Here is a 15315-nt window from a genome sequence, read left to right on the forward strand (position 1 = left end):
GGTATAGTTCTAAGCACTCTTTTTGAAAGATATTGATCAGATCTATTATATTTTGTAAAGTTAAACGAGATATGGGATTAAAAGTTAAATGTCCCAATTTTATATATAACGTAAAAGAGTAATGTAGACAACTTATATTCAGTGAAGAATGTGAGTTTCTTTTCATCTTTAATCCACAATAGGCCAACCCATTAGATCATTAGCTCATTATTCCATTCCATTTGTGAAATGGTGTTTGTTTATGATGGATCTTTGGTTATGCCAATAGATGACAAGCATTTATTCAACGTAAACATAGTATTTTTGTTCACCTTCATATCAAAAGGATTTAAGAGAGAAAAGAATTGCGTAAAATTCTTCGTTGAGCATTTTATAAACACGACACAAGAACATTTAAAAATCCTAAGAAACTGATACTATCAGACTTTAGTTTCCTCATCTGTCATTAATACACTGGCACTCAAGAACGGAGGCTGTTTTGGACAATCAAATTTACAATCTTTGTTCTTTAACATGAAGACTATCTCAGACATTGACGGTCTCAATTCTACTGAAGACTGAACACACAACAATCCGATCTCAAGAACCTTCAATGCCTCTTCCTCTGTGAACTTCCCTTTTAATCGAGGATCGATCGACCGATGCAGAGTGTTTGCTTTATAATGTTCCCATACCTATCAACAACATCCAAGAAGAACCCATTACTGAGCTGGAATATGATTGTGTGTATGTGTGTGTTTTATATCCTGACTTAAAATATGGAAACAAAGCTTACTTACAGAGTATAAAACCGAGCTAGTTCCTTGCGTGAATGCATTGTTTTTCTTCCCAGTTGCTATCTCGATGATAAGAACTCCGAATGCGTAAACGTCAGCTTTCTCTGTTAATTGGCCTTTGATAAGATACTCTGGAGCCAAATAACCCGCTACAGTTTTTTTTTAAAAACCACATCACTTCAAAACTTTTTACACTTTGAGTTTCTGAAACGCGCAATGGTGTTTAAAGAAGAATCGGTGGAGAGGTTTACACTCACAGTGTTCCAGCGATTCCCAGTGTTGGTTTGCGTTTTGTCAGTTCCCATGGAACGTGCGAGTCCAAAATCCGCTATTTTGGGACACAGGTTTTGATCAAGAAGAATGTTGCTGGTTTTGATGTCTCTATGGATGATTTTTACTTCAGATCCTCTGTGAAGATATTCTAGACCTTCCGATATTCCTATGATGATGTTAAACCGTTGCTTCCAGCTCAGTATGTGGACTGTATTCTTCACTGCAAGATAAAATAAATTCGAGATAACAAAGTTGGTTAACAGGATAAGGATTCTATAAATGGGTTTGTTTAAGAGAAGATTTTGCAACTCACTGAAAAGGATCTGATCTAGGCTTCTATTATGAACATATTCATAGACAAGAAGACTTTTGGGACCTTCGATGCTGCAGCCAAGCAGCCTAACGAGGTTCTTGTGTTGAACTCCGCTAATCAGATTCACTTCGTTGAAAAACTGATCAGCCCATTCTCGAGTGTTGTTGAAGAAGAGCTTTTTGACTGCAACGATTCTGCCATCTGGAAGAATCCCTTTGTATACAGAACCTGCCCCTCCTTGGCCTAGTTTCATCGAGTCATGGAAAGACTCGGTCGCTTTCTCAAGAATCTCGTATTTGAAATTTGAACACGACGGGATTTGAGCTAAAACAAAAGAAAGAAGAACATGAATCAAGAAACGGTTCCACAAAAACAAGAACCTCATATATATATATATATATATATATATAAAGCTCAAATACCTTTCCTTTTCTTTGAAAACCGCCTGTAACTGATAAAGGCACCAAGAGAGGTAAGAATGGACAAAGAAACCACACCAATTGCTAACCTCGCAACATCTTGATTACTCAAATCTGGTAAAAACGATGACTGTATAAAGCCTTTTTGATCTGCAAAAGAAAGAAAACACAAGTTTGATGAGTGAAGAAAACTCTTTAGACCAGAATCACAACATTTCATAGTGTTCAATACCATCACCGTGTTTTCGTTCTGCAGCATCATCAAAAAACTTATGTGTAGAATACTTCAAGTAGCATCCTGTAAAGAAAGCTCTAGCTTCATGGCCATCACAAGCTCTCAAGCTCGATCTAGCATTAACCAAACAGTCCCGACACGAGTTCTCATCGAGTGTCTGCCAACACTGAGCCAGAGCGTAAACCGCAAGGCTACCACCGGCTCTAGCCACCGAAGCTGCGCCAAATCCTCCATTTTTCACGGCCTTTAGCGTTACATTCACAAAAGCCTCGTCAAGCTCTTTCCAATATTCTCCAACCCACGAAGCTGTTTTCTCGCATTGGGCTCGATCGAATCTGGGATCGAGGGATTCGTCTGAGAAATCTCGGTTGTCGAATCGTAAGAAGCATCCGTCGCTGTGGATTCGACCGAAGTTGGAGTTCGATCCTGAGCTCAAACATGTTCTCTCGAGCTCCATTTTGCTCTCGTTGAAACAACGGCGGCAATCGGAGACGGAGAGGTCTTCGCGGCACTGTAAAAACACATAGATGGGTGGAGATACATCGGTGAGGGAAGAATCGACCCAGAGCCTGTGTTCGGAAATGAGCTCGTCGACGGAAGACATTGCTCGGAGGAAATCAACGTGGCGTCTAGGGTTTACGAGCTGTTGATCTTGAGGTTGGCAGATGAGAGATTTCGAAGCAGAGGAGGAGGAAAAAGAAGAAGAAGAAGAAGAAGAAGAAGAAGAAGGTCTTGCCGTCGCTAATAGTATAAGGAATGAAACCCACGCGAGGAATTGAGCGACGGAAGCACAAAATTGCATCAGAAAATGGGGAATGTCCGACACAGCGGCGCGTGATCATGAATCGTTCAGAAGAAGAAGTCTTTCCATATGCAATTCCGCAGTTTCTGGGTAATATAATCGAGAATAACATCGATGAATTGCTTTTCAAATCCTCAGTTTTTTCACTTGATCTTCTTCCCCCACCCACTCCAACTCCGCCGTCTCTCTCTCCTCCAACGGCGGGTGGAGAGGGTACATAGATACTTTGTTGAGATAAAAGGAAACGAACGAAGAAGAAGGATCAATCTTTCTGTAGTTTTGGTTCATCTTGAGCTTTGACAGATTGAAAGTCTCTGTTTTCGTTTTGCTCTCGCTTATTTTGGATTCTGACAAGAGACAGCGAGATTTAGCTTCTCTTGTGCTTGCGCTTTCCCTTAATTTAGAGTGTTTTTTTTTTTCAACTGACTGGTCTAATGGAGAAGTTCTCTCTAATTTTAGTCCCTCTTAGCAGATTTTTAAAAGTTTTTCAAACAAAAAAAAGTTATTTTCTTTTTAATTAGCCAAAGACACATTGGTGTCGTCACCACCTCCAAACTTTTTTTTTTTTGTCTAAGACTTGTTTGCTATGAACATATTCTTATTAGCAAATTGTGAAAGTCAGATTATTCTTAACATTGTTCGCTTGTTAGTTGAACGAAAGATAATAAAGAAAGGAATCACATGTAGATTATACACGTCTCTTTAAGTACCATTACATAATAGAAATATTTACAAGTGATACAACCAAACATCTATCAAATCCTAGGTTACAACGTAAGCTGCTTCACTTAAGAAGATATAACAAAGATTGTATTCATTCTGGAATAAATCAAGGTTACAATCATTATGAACTGTAATGAGACTGTAAGAATGTGATCAGGCTAAGTAACATATGAAACGCAAATGCTATAAAACCTGCGTGAATTACTAGAAACTCAAGTCTTTCCGAGAGCGTTTCCTAGCGTTCATAAGCTCCATCAATGAGGGTAGCGGCCGAGGCACAGGTGCGTTCATTGACCTGTATAGCTTTCTTAAATCACCACTAAGATCTTTGCAAGTCTCCTTTGAAGAAGGAGAAAAAAAGCTTCTACAAGATTCCTTCTCCACTGTTTCTTCTTCTTTGTTATCATCATCTTGTAAAGACTCAACTACTTCCTCCAGATTCAACTTTTCCACTTCCGGCCAGGTTTTGGTGTAGACGCATTGATTGTGTATGGCTTTTCTCTCATGTAGTGGTCGATCAGATTCCTGAGAGCTTAGCCTTGCTCTCCCAAACAGAGTTATAGGAAGATTTTTTTCAGGGGATAAACTCAGGAGCTGCTTCTTTACGCTAGAGGATTCGATTAAGGGTTCCATCTTGGAATTTGCAGAACCCAAAGCGAGTCCATCACTCATGAGACAGCAACTAAGAGTTACTGTGTGAGTATCAGTTGCAGCAACTGAAGAAACTCCTCCCATGTCAATGTCTAGAATTTTCCAGAAGGGATCATCAGAAGAAAACCGGCTGATAAAACAGTTTTTCTTCACATAGTCCAATTCCATGGCTCTACAAGAAGGAACTGTTGATACAACCCATTTCGGAGAAAGAAGTTGCATAGCTAATTCCAATTCTTCTCGGGATGAATGCATTGAGTAACACACATGCCACATACCAAACTCATCCCTCACAGCTTCGCTAAACCTAACTTTTCTCTGCTTTTGAATTTGGCTTCCACTTTCGAAATAATCTTCATCATCACAAACATACCACTGAGCTGAAGGGCGAATGATCAGAGGTTCACTCTGAAGTTTTAATCTGGCCTCCGTAAGTTTTGCACTTGCTCTTTCATTCAGTTTAGGGAACCCACTGAATATGTGAAACCGAGAAGAAGGATCTTCAGAGACAATTTCAGGAACTATCACCATTAACGATCTGAAACACTCCAAGTTTGTAGCTTTGTCGACATAAATCTTGGAGCCAAACGTTCTGGAAACTTCTAACAGTATATCCTCTTGGCCCAACATATCACAAGCAAGATAGACAACTGGTGCATCTGGGTGGTTCCATATACAATTGATGATCTGATTCACCAGCAAGAAAGGAATTGCAATGAAAATGAGGAAACTTTACATGGTAATATTCGGTGCAAACAATGCAAACAGAAAACTACGATGATTCAACCAAATCACCTGTCTTATTGCTGAATGCTTAGTCGGAAACCTCTGAGAGGATTTCCCGAATGTGCAATCCAAGAAAATGTAATCGAGACAGCATTTTGGTGCATTGCCTTGTCTTCCCACATATTTCTCAGGCAAGCTCTGTAAGCAATCTCGTGTAAGCCTACAATCACCAGTGTGGAGTATGTTACCGAAACTTCCTTCAAACAAGAACATAACGGCTCCTGAAGGTTTTAAGTGATGAAATTCGTCAAATAGATATATCTCAATTCGGACCAAATTTCTGGACAGCTAAGAGTACAGAAAATGGACATGGAAAAACAATCGAAAGCTACACAGTTTAGAAAAAGGAAATTACCAGGACAATGATTCGCATCAAAAGCAGTAACCCTAAATTCTCCATCTGGATCATCAACGATCACCGATTGCCCAATTTCAATCTTCACGAAGAAAGACTCATCAAGCTGCACAATCGTGACAATTTTGAGATACGAAAAGGGGAAAGAGAGAGAGAGAAAGGGGAAATCAAAACCTGAGGGTGACGTTGAAGAAGAAGAGAAACCGTGAGGGGAGTAGAGTAAATGGGGAAGACGATGTTGGAAGGAGAAATCCCGACGGTGTGGTCTTTGTGAGCATGAGTCAAGAAATGATGTCTCTTCCTTCTCTTCGTCGTCGTGTACGGTCCAAAAGTGTCGACGGAAAAAGGTAAACCTCTTGGCATCTCTATCGCCATCTTCTTCTCCTCTCCTCGTCGCCGTCGAAATCCTCTTCACGGCGACGGACGTTGCCGATAATCAGGGTTTTCGGCTTCGCCGCCGATAAGAGTGGCGGCGGATTAGGCTGGTTCTTGAGGTTTGTGTTCTCCGATTGATTTGCATTGAAGACGAATCCAGATCCTAAGGAGGAGAAAAGGGTTTTTTTTTTTTTTTTTTGCACAAGCGAGGGAAATTTCCCTCCAAGCCTGTTTTGGGATCGAGTATCGGTAATAATTTAAGGATATATAAAAGTTTGGTATTTTTGTTATTTTATAATATTTCTCATTTTTCTTAAATACACCATGTTTGATTCTAGAAATAATCTAAAAGAAATTTCGATTTTAGAAATTAACGAAAAAATCAATATAATCACATGAATACGGAAATCTCATACCAATCACACAACAATTAAATCAATTAAATCAAACAAGTGAAAAACAAAAACAAAAACATGAGACAGACAATTATTGTACAAGAAGATTGAAAATGATTAATGTTTGTTTGTGGTTTTGTGATACTTGTCCTTGACCCAACGAAAACCCGTGGCAGAGCCATTCTTGAGCTTCTTAAAACCAGAAGAAGCTACAGCTTTGGTCTTGTCTAACCCTAGTCCCAATTTCTCCTTGTACTTAGCCGTGTTCGAGTTCGACGCAGCTCCACCTCCGCCGCTACTGATCACGGCGCCACCGCCGATTCGGCCTCCTTTGGCAGAGTTGCCACTGTTGTCCCACTGGTCAGCCCACGATGCTCCGTTCATTATGTTCTGTTTAAAATGTATTTAAATCAGAACCGAATTTGTATATGTAGTTTTAATCAAGCTTATAGAAATTCGATTGAATTTTTTTTTTTTGGTGATTCTCTCTCGTATTCTCTATTGTGTTTATATACACATTTCAAACTTTTTAAACACCGTGTTTCTGCGGTCAAACCTTGTGTTCGTGAACAAATACGTAAACTTCATATTGACTTGCTTCTTCCTTTGATTTTTCTAATCGTCAATAATCTTCTGGAGCCTTCCCTGGAAAAACACACAGATTGAACATTATTCTAATATAATTGTTGTTCAAACCAAAAAAAAACATTATTCTAATATAAAGAATCTCTCGTGGAAGAATACTAGTAATACTCCGTAAATTATTATATAGTTGAATCAGGTCCCCATTGTGGAAACTTCTTCAAATTCGCCGAGGCAAGACCCTCAATATTTTTAACTTATAGAGCCCTCAAGTTGAGAAAATTCAAGCAGAAAGACTTTTGTTTTAAGGTTCTATAGCAAATGGAACCCTATTTTAATCTTAGCATGTTTACCAAAAAAAAAAAAAAATGGAACCTTATTTTCATCAGTAGAGAAAGAATCTGTTTTCTGTTCTCATTGCGACGAGTCGACTATGATGAGTTTATACGATTCCAAAACTACCCCTTGATTCGGAGGTATGTAATTAATTAGCTTGTTTGGGAGTATCGCTCTGCCTTAAGCTGCAAGGCAATTACTCTGGTCTCCGCTATCGCTTTCCAAACAAATCTGACAATTCCACATATCTATAACTTGGGAAGAAAAAAAAAATACCATATGCGAGAAGGAAACTAAATTAGGATCAAAATTAGCTTTTTTCTTTTCCATTAGTTTAAGAGCTGACAATGCGTATATATGCTACCAATCTTAATTTCTCTAATCAGCCATTTTTCTTCCGGATGGATCAAATGCAACTGATGAAGGACATTGACACTGGCTCTACTGCAACACTTTCTTCTCTGAGAATGGTAGAAGCTGTGCCAACAGAAAAAAAAAAAAAAAAAAAGGTCAAGACTTGATGACTTATACAAAATGGGAATGATAACACTGGACGTCCATGACCAGAAACAGTCACAGCAAGAAGAAACCAGAAATTCTCCAGAATCAAAACAGTAGGTTTACTAACCTGGCGAGCGACCTGTGCAACACGACGACTATCACGACATGATTCAGTGTTGAAGGAATCCAAGTAACTGTTGTCTTTCTCTCCGGTCTTTTGTCTCCAGTTTCTGCTCTCATCGTCTTGCGAAAAAGAGCTTCCTCCTTCAGGGCTACTGTTGCTGCTTGCATCTTTCTCACGCTTCCTCTTGAATGCGACACACTGTTTCTCAGAAGGCGACACAAACGTAGCATTTGTAGAAAGCTCCATATCGTTCACTCTCTCTTCCTCCTTCGCTGCTTCTGTTTTGGAAGATGTCAATGATTCCACGTCATGACAATCTCCACTGGCAACTTTCCTTTCTAACGCTTCGGCTTCTCTGCGTCTACTTAGTATGGACGGAAGAGTATGGTGACAAGGATCTTTATTCTCTTTATAAGAACACCGGTTAATACTGATATCTCTGTCACTCAAATGTGGTTTGATCCCATTGGCCACCACTGATCTTTCGAGGTTACTAGAGTCCTCACGCACTAGTGAAACTGCTTCATTGGGGTTTTTCTCCTCGTTTCCAAGATTCATTTGACGACCATTTGCCAATATCTCGAGGTGATACCGACACTCTCGCAACTCCATCCTCAGATCTCCTACTATATCTTCAGCTTCTCCAAGTTGAGCTTCAAGTTCCTCAATCTTTTGCTGCTTCTTCAAAGATATCATCTCTGCCTCCTTGACCTATAACCACAGAAAGATTTTGAGAAATAGAGTTGAAAAGAACGAAACAGAAATTAAAGATACAGCACAAGTGACTGTGAAGTCCATCCTGAAGAAAATGTGCTACAATCTCAGGTTAAAAAGTTTTGATTAAACCGTGAGTTACTTAAATAAGTGGGAATTAGTATCAACCACAGCGATACATTAGAACATTAAAATAAAGTGTAAACCAGAGAACAAGCTGGGTTTCCCCTCAACAATAGAAACTCCTCAATTGTTGGTAGATTCAGAAAGAAATTTACTGCTAAACAACACTTTGACACTTGTATTTGCACAATGTGTTTCTCACTGCAAGGACCATTACGTCTCATGGACGGGTGAGCAATGAATTAAAAGGAATAGCATCTTCAACTAATAGAGATTTTAGGTAATGTAAATTCTATGTAAATCAGAGCTAAATAATCATGCGTAAAAATTAAATAAAATCAATTGAGCTGAAATTTATAAATCTTCAGGTCAGACACCTGGCTTTCAGAGAAATCATTCCACCAAAAAATGTTCTCAATGGCGCTTTCAATGCAGCAAAATATAAAATAAGAATCTACACTATCAAGGATGTAAATAAAGCTCATAGTGGTCACACAAAACTCAGAAATGTCAAAAGCTTGATCCTCGAATCCATCTCATTACAAGCAAGAAAGCAAAACAGAATTGTACAAGCATCAACTCATGAAACAACTTGTATGATGAAATTTTTCTCAAGTTTAAGAATCCACAGAAACACATTTACATTAAATTACCTTGGAATCGTACATCTGTTTAAGCCTAAGACAAGTACGGAGAGCCTCATCTCTAACCGCCACAAGCTCTTGCTGGTAACCACGCGCTTTCTTCTCCGAAATCATCACGCGCGCCGCCGCTTCCTTCGCCGTGTTCAGTATTGTATCGGCGTAGGCCTTTTTCAAGGCGGTTAATTTCTGCTACCCAAAAAAAAAAAACGAAATATTTCATCGCAAACCCAGAAGAAGTAAAAAACAAGACAAAACCCTCATCCGAAACACTAATTCAGATCAACATATGAATCAACAAACGAAATCAGAGACAATAATCCTTAGTAAAAGAGAAACGGAATCTAAGAGAAACAGAGAAAAAACAAATTTTTGTTTTTTTTTCAATTCGGAATGTGAAGCCGGCGGAGATTTAGGGATCAAAAGTTGAAATTTTTACCTCTGGGTCGGTCATTAGGGCTGAGAATGCGGTTACGGAGAGTCGAATTTTTTTCCGACCGAAGTCGCGGAGAAGAAAAGAACGAAGTAGAAATGAAAAAAAAAAAAGAAAAAAAAAAGGTAGTTTGTTTTTTTTTTCCCCAAATGTTTTGGCTTTTGCCTTGCAGAATCTGTCTGTTAGGAACTGAAAGGGACTGTAACTACCTTCTTATCCCTAACTTTCCCACTATATTACGGAAACACCACTTCCTTCGCTTCAGTTCACACTTCACACAATGTAAAACGACGGTGGGCTTTCCCGGTTTTCCCGTCGCTATATTTGTTAACGTAAAATGAAAAAAAAAATAACCCAGAAAAACAAACAAAGTCCTAAATATATCTTATGATTGATCTTTGAGCTAAAATGCTAAATTTTGTTATTTATTTGGTTACACTAATTTACTTTCGACAAATCACGTATTGCCGCCATATGTTTTTGTAGTTTAGACGAATTGTGTAATATCACGTACTGATGTTATTGTTTAGTCTTTGGATCGGTTCTAAAAATGGTTCAACGCGATCTTAAACCATATTCCTTGTGTCCTATCTAATTCTGAACATTAGTCAACATGTTTATTTCGGTACGGGTAACACTTCTTAATGAGTAGTCACTGGTCAGAGGGGGCTTAAGAGTAAATCTTACGTTTAGATACTTACATAGTTACATGTTCTCTTAATAGAGTTAGTTATTTACGTATTTATGTTTGAAATCTTCATGTTTGACTGATATCTCTCAACTAAGACTATCTTTCTCTATGTTACTGCAAAAGCTCAGAGATAACAGAACACACCGACTTTGTTTTCTTTCACTCGTTTTACAATTAATATGCAAATGATTCCACAAGTCTTGTTGTTGCTGTGTGAGTGTGGAGCAGCCTATATTCTTACAGTATAATAATGCTCTCTGAAACTCAAGGTTTCGAATACCATAAAAGGGCTTGGGCTTCTCAAGTGGGAGGGAAGTGGAACATCATTCAATCTTTTGGATCCTGTTTGAACAAATATTATTTTTAGTCAGATAAAGTTATCTGCTCACTCGTGACTCGTGATCCACGATGATCCTCTAAAATTCTGATTTAGGAAAGTCACAAATTCATCCGAATTGGCTAAAGCTAAAATAAAAAGGAGAAAAGACTCCTTTCTAGTGGCTTTACGGTTTAAACAACTCCTTTAACTTCATCTTTCTGTGCAACCAAGAAAAGGTAATGGTGACTTGCATTCCTGACCGATATTTGTGCTTTTCCTTTTCTTTTTCTTTTTCACGGGAACAAAGATATTTGATTAATAATTAGGAGATTTATTTATATATTCTTAACATGCATGTTGTTGAACCCCATGCTTTAAACTTGAATGGGATGATCATGACACCACGTTTAGAATAATAAATAAAAGCTTTCATATATTTTTCATATTTGTTTTATAACACTAACTCATGTCAATTATTTTCCATATTAATAAAGAGAAAATTGAGACAAAGGCAATGAAAAGTACAAACACAAAATAAAATAAACTACGTTACTTTTTTCTTTTTTCTTAATCCGCGTTACGGATTTCATATACTGAAGATAGCTATTACATCATTATAGACTCCACCATTTTGAAGTCTTATCAGAACTGGAAACTGTGAATAAAATTCTGTTTAGATTGAATTTCTGATATATTATTACGAGTAATAATATAAAACCAATTGCTGATCAACTTCGGTTATGAGTACAATAGTTCTTAAGAAAATTTATACTATTTTATTTCACTAATAAAAGGTCAACACCTAGTCAGCATCACCATTCTCCAAAATTTGCGAGTCCAATTCTCTTAGTTAATTATAAAGAATGTGGTTAAACTATATAGTTTGGTGTGCGGTAAAAACAATAGTTTGTAAATTTTGTTCTTTATTAAGGTAGAATTTTAAATATCTGGCTCTAAAGAAAATCTGTTAAGAAAATAACAAGTCCGTCGATTGAATCGATTACTAGTTTGAATGGTGGTGTGAATCGATAATTGTAGTTTGGACTATCAGGAGATTCGTATTTTGATAACTCCCCTAATCATCATTACATATGGTTTTAAAAAGACAACTCGTAAGGGAAATAACTTAAAAGACAAATGAAGGGCAGAGAAAAAATAAGAAAAGAAGTGATGGTTAGTATACATTAAAAATACTTATTATAATAGATGAGGATATCATGTGCTCCCATTGGCCCCATGTCTTCACCAATTTATTTTGATTCCACAATTGGAATATTCTTTTCATTAGTTATCAATCATTTAGTTCTAACCAGGAGTAGATTGTCGCGAAAAAAAAAATCAGGATTCAATGAGGACAATGTTTAAAGGGATTGGAGGCGGTAATTATATTGAATCATGAGGATGGAATGAAGATGAACTATTTTGCTAACAGTATTAGTTTTTTTTTTTCTGTGGCAACTTAACATTCAGTAAGTTACCTTTTTGTTGCTTGTGTGATTTGTTGCAAGGTAACTTAAAATAAGAAATGAGCTTATATTTATTCAGGCTGGATATAATTGGGAATCGCAATGAGTTGACCAGATTCGTTTAATAACAGTATATTATTGAGATTATATTAATTATTATAATAATTTGTTTTTTTGCTAGATTCATAGCATATTAGCATCCATTACATTATAAAACGTACTAAATGTTCGATTAAAATAAAAATGAAACAACGATTGGCAAACTTTCATTCAGCTAGACAAAACATAGAGTATTATACAGTGGCTAAGAAATAACAGCATACTTGGTTTTATTTTCTAGATATTTTACATTATAAAACAAATTAATACAATTTAACAGTTTATGAAACATCCCTAGTACATAGTTTCATGCGCATAACGGCATAAAAGCACCTCCAATGAAAACAAATAAATATTAATATTTTAATATAATACAGTTATATAATTAAATTTTAATTCTAAAATTAAAAAGTAAATGAGACATATGTAAATTACTCTACACAATGAGATTCTGAAATAAAGATTTTTAGAACCGTCTCTCTTATTTTTTTATTTTATTCTTTATTTTAATTAGTAAGAATCTTTGTAAAACCTTCGTCGTCTAAGTCTTTTACTAACTTTTCTCATTTTTATATTAAAATGTTTTCTTTATAAAATGAAAGTTTTTTCACTAGAAAACAGGGACGTCGAAAGTCCAGACACATTCAATTTTGATTAAACAAAATAGGCAGTTTCAATTAAAATGACAAATATATTAAAGAAAGAGAGAGACATTATCGGAATATATCCAAATAAATAAAAAAACAAATCAAAAAGGAAATAAGATAAATTTAGAGAGACAAGCAGGTTACCGAGGAAGCGAGTGACTTGCAAATAAGAAATAGACACGTGTTATGCTACAGTATCAACACACAACAGAAGTGTAAATTGTTGCGAAATGAGCCACGTGGATGATGTCGTGTTTATAAAAGAAGAAGATTAAGGAAGAAGAAGCTCAGATCCACTCACACCTCGTCTCCTTATTTGTACGGTTCTAAAAGGATTTGAAAGGGTAAAAAAAAAAACCAAAACAGACGCAAAGGGCAATATCGGAAAATAGTATTCTATGGCCGCCGTTAGTAGTTCGTCGGAGACCGGAGGCGGTGAAGCAGCTGAAAACAGAGAGATCATGTTGTTCGGAGTCAGGGTTGTGGTTGACCCGATGAGAAAGTGTGTCAGTTTGAACAACCTGTCTGATTACGAGAAGTCTTCGCCGGAGGAGGAGATCCCTAAGATCGGAGACGGAGATGGAGAAGATAAGAACGAACCGGATTTAATAGCCGGCGCCGCCGTCGCCGGTTACGCATCCGCCAATGAAGCTGTCCAGATTTCGTCGTCTTCCGGCGGAAATCGCGAGAGGAAACGAGGTATATACTTTTTTCTGGTTTCTGATTCTGAGGATAGCTTGAGATTCTGATGATTGTATTAGCAATCTTGCTCCATTTTTGACATTTTTCTCCAGTTTATGATTGATTCTATGCATGTTGGATTGATTGATTGATTTAGTTCTATGGATTCGTCTCTGTGGCTGATTCTTGTTTGTGAATGAAACAGGGATTCCATGGACAGAGAACGAGCACAAGAGGTTCTTGCTTGGGCTGCAGAAAGTAGGGAAAGGAGATTGGAAAGGAATATCAAGAAACTTTGTGAAGAGCAGGACGCCTACTCAAGTAGCTAGTCACGCTCAGAAATACTTCCTCCGACGAACCAACCTCAACCGTCGCCGGCGAAGATCTAGCCTTTTCGACATCACAACTGAGACCGTAAGTCTCTAATCGAATCATCATATTTTAAGCTAAAGATAAAGATTTTTCCTCCTCACCTTGTTGATTTCTTCCTAATTGTCGTACTTGAATGTGAGTGAATAGGCCTACTAGACTTTAGTTTAGTGAATACCTTAGATTGTAGATTATACTTTTCTTACTTTCATTGTGTTCTCTGCTTTCTGAAAGTTCTTTCCTTTCTTATACTTTTCAGGTTTACTCATATTTATTACCAAAGTTTCCTTTTTTAACCATTTGTACTCTAGAGCCTATTTGAGTAAGAAGTATGTTGTTTTGTAGTATTTCCTCTTTAGATCCTAAAAAAAAAAGTAGTATAAAGAAGTTTCATAGTGATTTTGGTCAAATTGGGAATATATCTTTTAAGCTGTTCCAGAAAGTGGATAGATTTAAGAAGTGAGTTATAGAAATTTTATGTGTGAACGGACTACGGAACAATAAGTGTGTGACAGTTATGGTGTGATTGGTTTTATCAGGTCACGGGAATGCCCATGGAGCAAGATCAGGTTCACCATGCTCAAGACAACTTATCACTGCCTGAAACTAACATCAGCTCTGGACATCAAGTTATGCAAGTTTTTCCTGAAGTCGCAAGAACTGATAAGGCACCACAGAGTCCATTTCATTCCAACGATTCATCCTCAAATCTTGTTCATCCGGTCCCAGTAACCTTCCAATCAAATCCTGCATTCAATCTAAACACAGATGCTGCAATTCCTGCTCAGCTTTCTCTCAACCTTTCTTTGTCCTTTAACCTCAACGAACAATCCAACTCAAGACATCCGGCTTTCACGATGATGCCAAGCTTCAGCGATGGAGATAGCAATAGCAGCATCATCAGAGTTGCTTAGACCTATAAGCCAAGGTGAATCTACAAGACCTTGCTTCTTTCTATGTTTCTCTGTTGTAGTACTAGTACATATTAGGTTCAAACAGATAACCAAAAAAACCGTTTTGTCAAAGTCTCAGTCTTGTTTTTTGATCTTTCTTTAGGCCTTACTTTATCAAACTTTTATGTATTTTGTCTGAAAAAAAAATCAGGGGAAAAAAAGAACAATAACAGAGGAAGGGCTTTAGAGATGGACGAACTGTGTTTAGGGTTCTTCATCGTCTTTGTTTTTGTGTTTGTTTGTTTGTTCGTTTGTAAAAAAACTCTGCCCTGTGTGTTTTGTTTTGTGGTAAGTAAGTTAAAAGAAGTCGTGATTCTCATGTGGCCCATCTCAATCAATGGTTGGTGATTTGTGGGGCTTTTCTATATCTTATCTTTTGGGGATAAGCTAAAATGTATGTATGTGGTTCGTCGAATATTTTATCATTACCTTTAATACCATAATAATGTTAGCAAATTTCATTAGCCACTCTGACATTTGTGGATTTTTGTTTTCCCAAGCAAATGCCCTTTTTCTTGTAGATAATGGTAATT

General features: G+C 37.2%; 5 protein-coding genes across 9 annotated transcripts; 1 reads left to right on the forward strand and 4 right to left on the reverse strand.

Moving 5' to 3' along the window:
• Positions 1 to 384: 384 nt before the first annotated feature.
• LOC18993012 (cysteine-rich receptor-like protein kinase 1) lies at positions 385 to 3141 on the reverse strand. 3 transcript variants are annotated; one of them, XM_024153045.1, is made up of 6 exons: positions 2014 to 3141; positions 1785 to 1931; positions 1363 to 1686; positions 1030 to 1269; positions 780 to 925; positions 385 to 674 (listed from the first exon to the last, which is right to left on the reverse strand). In XM_024153045.1, exons 1-6 carry the CDS (start codon positions 2816 to 2818, stop codon positions 420 to 422), a joined length of 1917 nt encoding a protein of 638 aa, XP_024008813.1. In that variant the 5' UTR covers positions 2819 to 3141; the 3' UTR covers positions 385 to 419. The 3 variants fall into 3 exon arrangements, 1 of the variants encoding a protein (XP_024008813.1); XR_002898085.1 differs by having other exon boundaries at positions 446 to 674; positions 1034 to 1269; XR_002898086.1 differs by having other exon boundaries at positions 603 to 674; positions 776 to 925; positions 1034 to 1269.
• Positions 3142 to 3533: 392 nt separating this feature from the next.
• On the reverse strand, positions 3534 to 6000 carry LOC18993013. 2 transcript variants are annotated; one of them, XM_024153042.1, is made up of 4 exons: positions 5508 to 6000; positions 5334 to 5415; positions 4988 to 5199; positions 3534 to 4879 (listed from the first exon to the last, which is right to left on the reverse strand). In XM_024153042.1, the coding sequence occupies exons 1-4, from the start codon at positions 5706 to 5708 to the stop codon at positions 3746 to 3748; spliced, it is 1629 nt and encodes a 542-aa protein (XP_024008810.1). In that variant the 5' UTR covers positions 5709 to 6000; the 3' UTR covers positions 3534 to 3745. The 2 variants fall into 2 exon arrangements, with proteins under 2 accessions (XP_024008810.1, XP_006416540.1); XM_006416477.2 differs by having other exon boundaries at positions 5334 to 5439.
• A 49-nt stretch (positions 6001 to 6049) lies between these two features.
• On the reverse strand, positions 6050 to 6586 carry LOC18993014. The gene has a single exon (XM_006416478.2). The coding sequence runs from the start codon at positions 6485 to 6487 to the stop codon at positions 6221 to 6223; it is 267 nt and encodes an 88-aa protein (XP_006416541.1). The 5' UTR covers positions 6488 to 6586; the 3' UTR covers positions 6050 to 6220.
• Positions 6587 to 7230: 644 nt separating this feature from the next.
• On the reverse strand, positions 7231 to 9707 carry LOC18993015. Its single transcript, XM_006416479.2, has 4 exons — positions 9564 to 9707; positions 9137 to 9313; positions 7650 to 8357; positions 7231 to 7498 (listed from the first exon to the last, which is right to left on the reverse strand). Exons 1-4 carry the CDS (start codon positions 9576 to 9578, stop codon positions 7463 to 7465), a joined length of 936 nt encoding a protein of 311 aa, XP_006416542.1. The 5' UTR covers positions 9579 to 9707; the 3' UTR covers positions 7231 to 7462.
• Positions 9708 to 13074: 3367 nt separating this feature from the next.
• Positions 13075 to 15238, forward strand: LOC18993016 (transcription factor MYB1R1). Of its 2 annotated transcripts, XM_006416481.2 has the most exons (4): positions 13075 to 13478; positions 13666 to 13874; positions 14369 to 14757; positions 14934 to 15238. In XM_006416481.2, the coding sequence occupies exons 1-3, from the start codon at positions 13178 to 13180 to the stop codon at positions 14741 to 14743; spliced, it is 885 nt and encodes a 294-aa protein (XP_006416544.1). In that variant the 5' UTR covers positions 13075 to 13177; the 3' UTR covers positions 14744 to 14757; positions 14934 to 15238. The 2 variants fall into 2 exon arrangements, with proteins under 2 accessions (XP_006416544.1, XP_024008815.1); XM_024153047.1 differs by having other exon boundaries at positions 14369 to 15238.
• Positions 15239 to 15315: the final 77 nt, after the last annotated feature.

The sequence above is a fragment of the Eutrema salsugineum genome, unplaced genomic scaffold (assembly GCF_000478725.1).
Source record: "Eutrema salsugineum unplaced genomic scaffold, Eutsalg1_0 scaffold_5, whole genome shotgun sequence".
Lineage (NCBI taxonomy): Eukaryota > Viridiplantae > Streptophyta > Magnoliopsida > Brassicales > Brassicaceae > Eutrema > Eutrema salsugineum.

What these genes read in the sequence shown, in the direction of transcription:
- LOC18993015 (XM_006416479.2), bottom strand. An exon ending in AACAGATGTACGATTCCAAG is followed by an intron (nt 8,358 to 9,136) that starts GTAATTTAATGT and finishes CTGTGGTTATAG; the next exon opens with GTCAAGGAGGCAGAGATGAT. An exon ending in TTGCACAGGTCGCTCGCCAG is followed by an intron (nt 7,499 to 7,649) that starts GTTAGTAAACCT and finishes CTGTTGGCACAG; the next exon opens with CTTCTACCATTCTCAGAGAA.
- LOC18993012 (XM_024153045.1), bottom strand. Translation starts at nt 2,818, where the DNA reads ATGCAATTTTGTGCTTCCGTCGCTCAATTCCTCGCGTGGGTTTCATTC. An exon ending in GTTTTCAAAGAAAAGGAAAG is followed by an intron (nt 1,687 to 1,784) that starts GTATTTGAGCTT and finishes CTTTTGTTTTAG; the next exon opens with CTCAAATCCCGTCGTGTTCA. An exon ending in GAATCGCTGGAACACTGTGA is followed by an intron (nt 926 to 1,029) that starts GTGTAAACCTCT and finishes AAAAAACTGTAG; the next exon opens with CGGGTTATTTGGCTCCAGAG.
- LOC18993013 (XM_006416477.2), bottom strand. Translation starts at nt 5,708, where the DNA reads ATGGCGATAGAGATGCCAAGAGGTTTACCTTTTTCCGTCGACACTTTT. An exon ending in TTCTTCAACGTCACCCTCAG is followed by an intron (nt 5,440 to 5,507) that starts GTTTTGATTTCC and finishes ACGATTGTGCAG; the next exon opens with CTTGATGAGTCTTTCTTCGT. An exon ending in TGATGCGAATCATTGTCCTG is followed by an intron (nt 5,200 to 5,333) that starts GTAATTTCCTTT and finishes TAAAACCTTCAG; the next exon opens with GAGCCGTTATGTTCTTGTTT.
- LOC18993016 (XM_024153047.1), top strand. Translation starts at nt 13,178, where the DNA reads ATGGCCGCCGTTAGTAGTTCGTCGGAGACCGGAGGCGGTGAAGCAGCT. An exon ending in AAATCGCGAGAGGAAACGAG is followed by an intron (nt 13,479 to 13,665) that starts GTATATACTTTT and finishes TGAATGAAACAG; the next exon opens with GGATTCCATGGACAGAGAAC. An exon ending in TCGACATCACAACTGAGACC is followed by an intron (nt 13,875 to 14,368) that starts GTAAGTCTCTAA and finishes TGGTTTTATCAG; the next exon opens with GTCACGGGAATGCCCATGGA.
- LOC18993014 (XM_006416478.2), bottom strand. Translation starts at nt 6,487, where the DNA reads ATGAACGGAGCATCGTGGGCTGACCAGTGGGACAACAGTGGCAACTCT.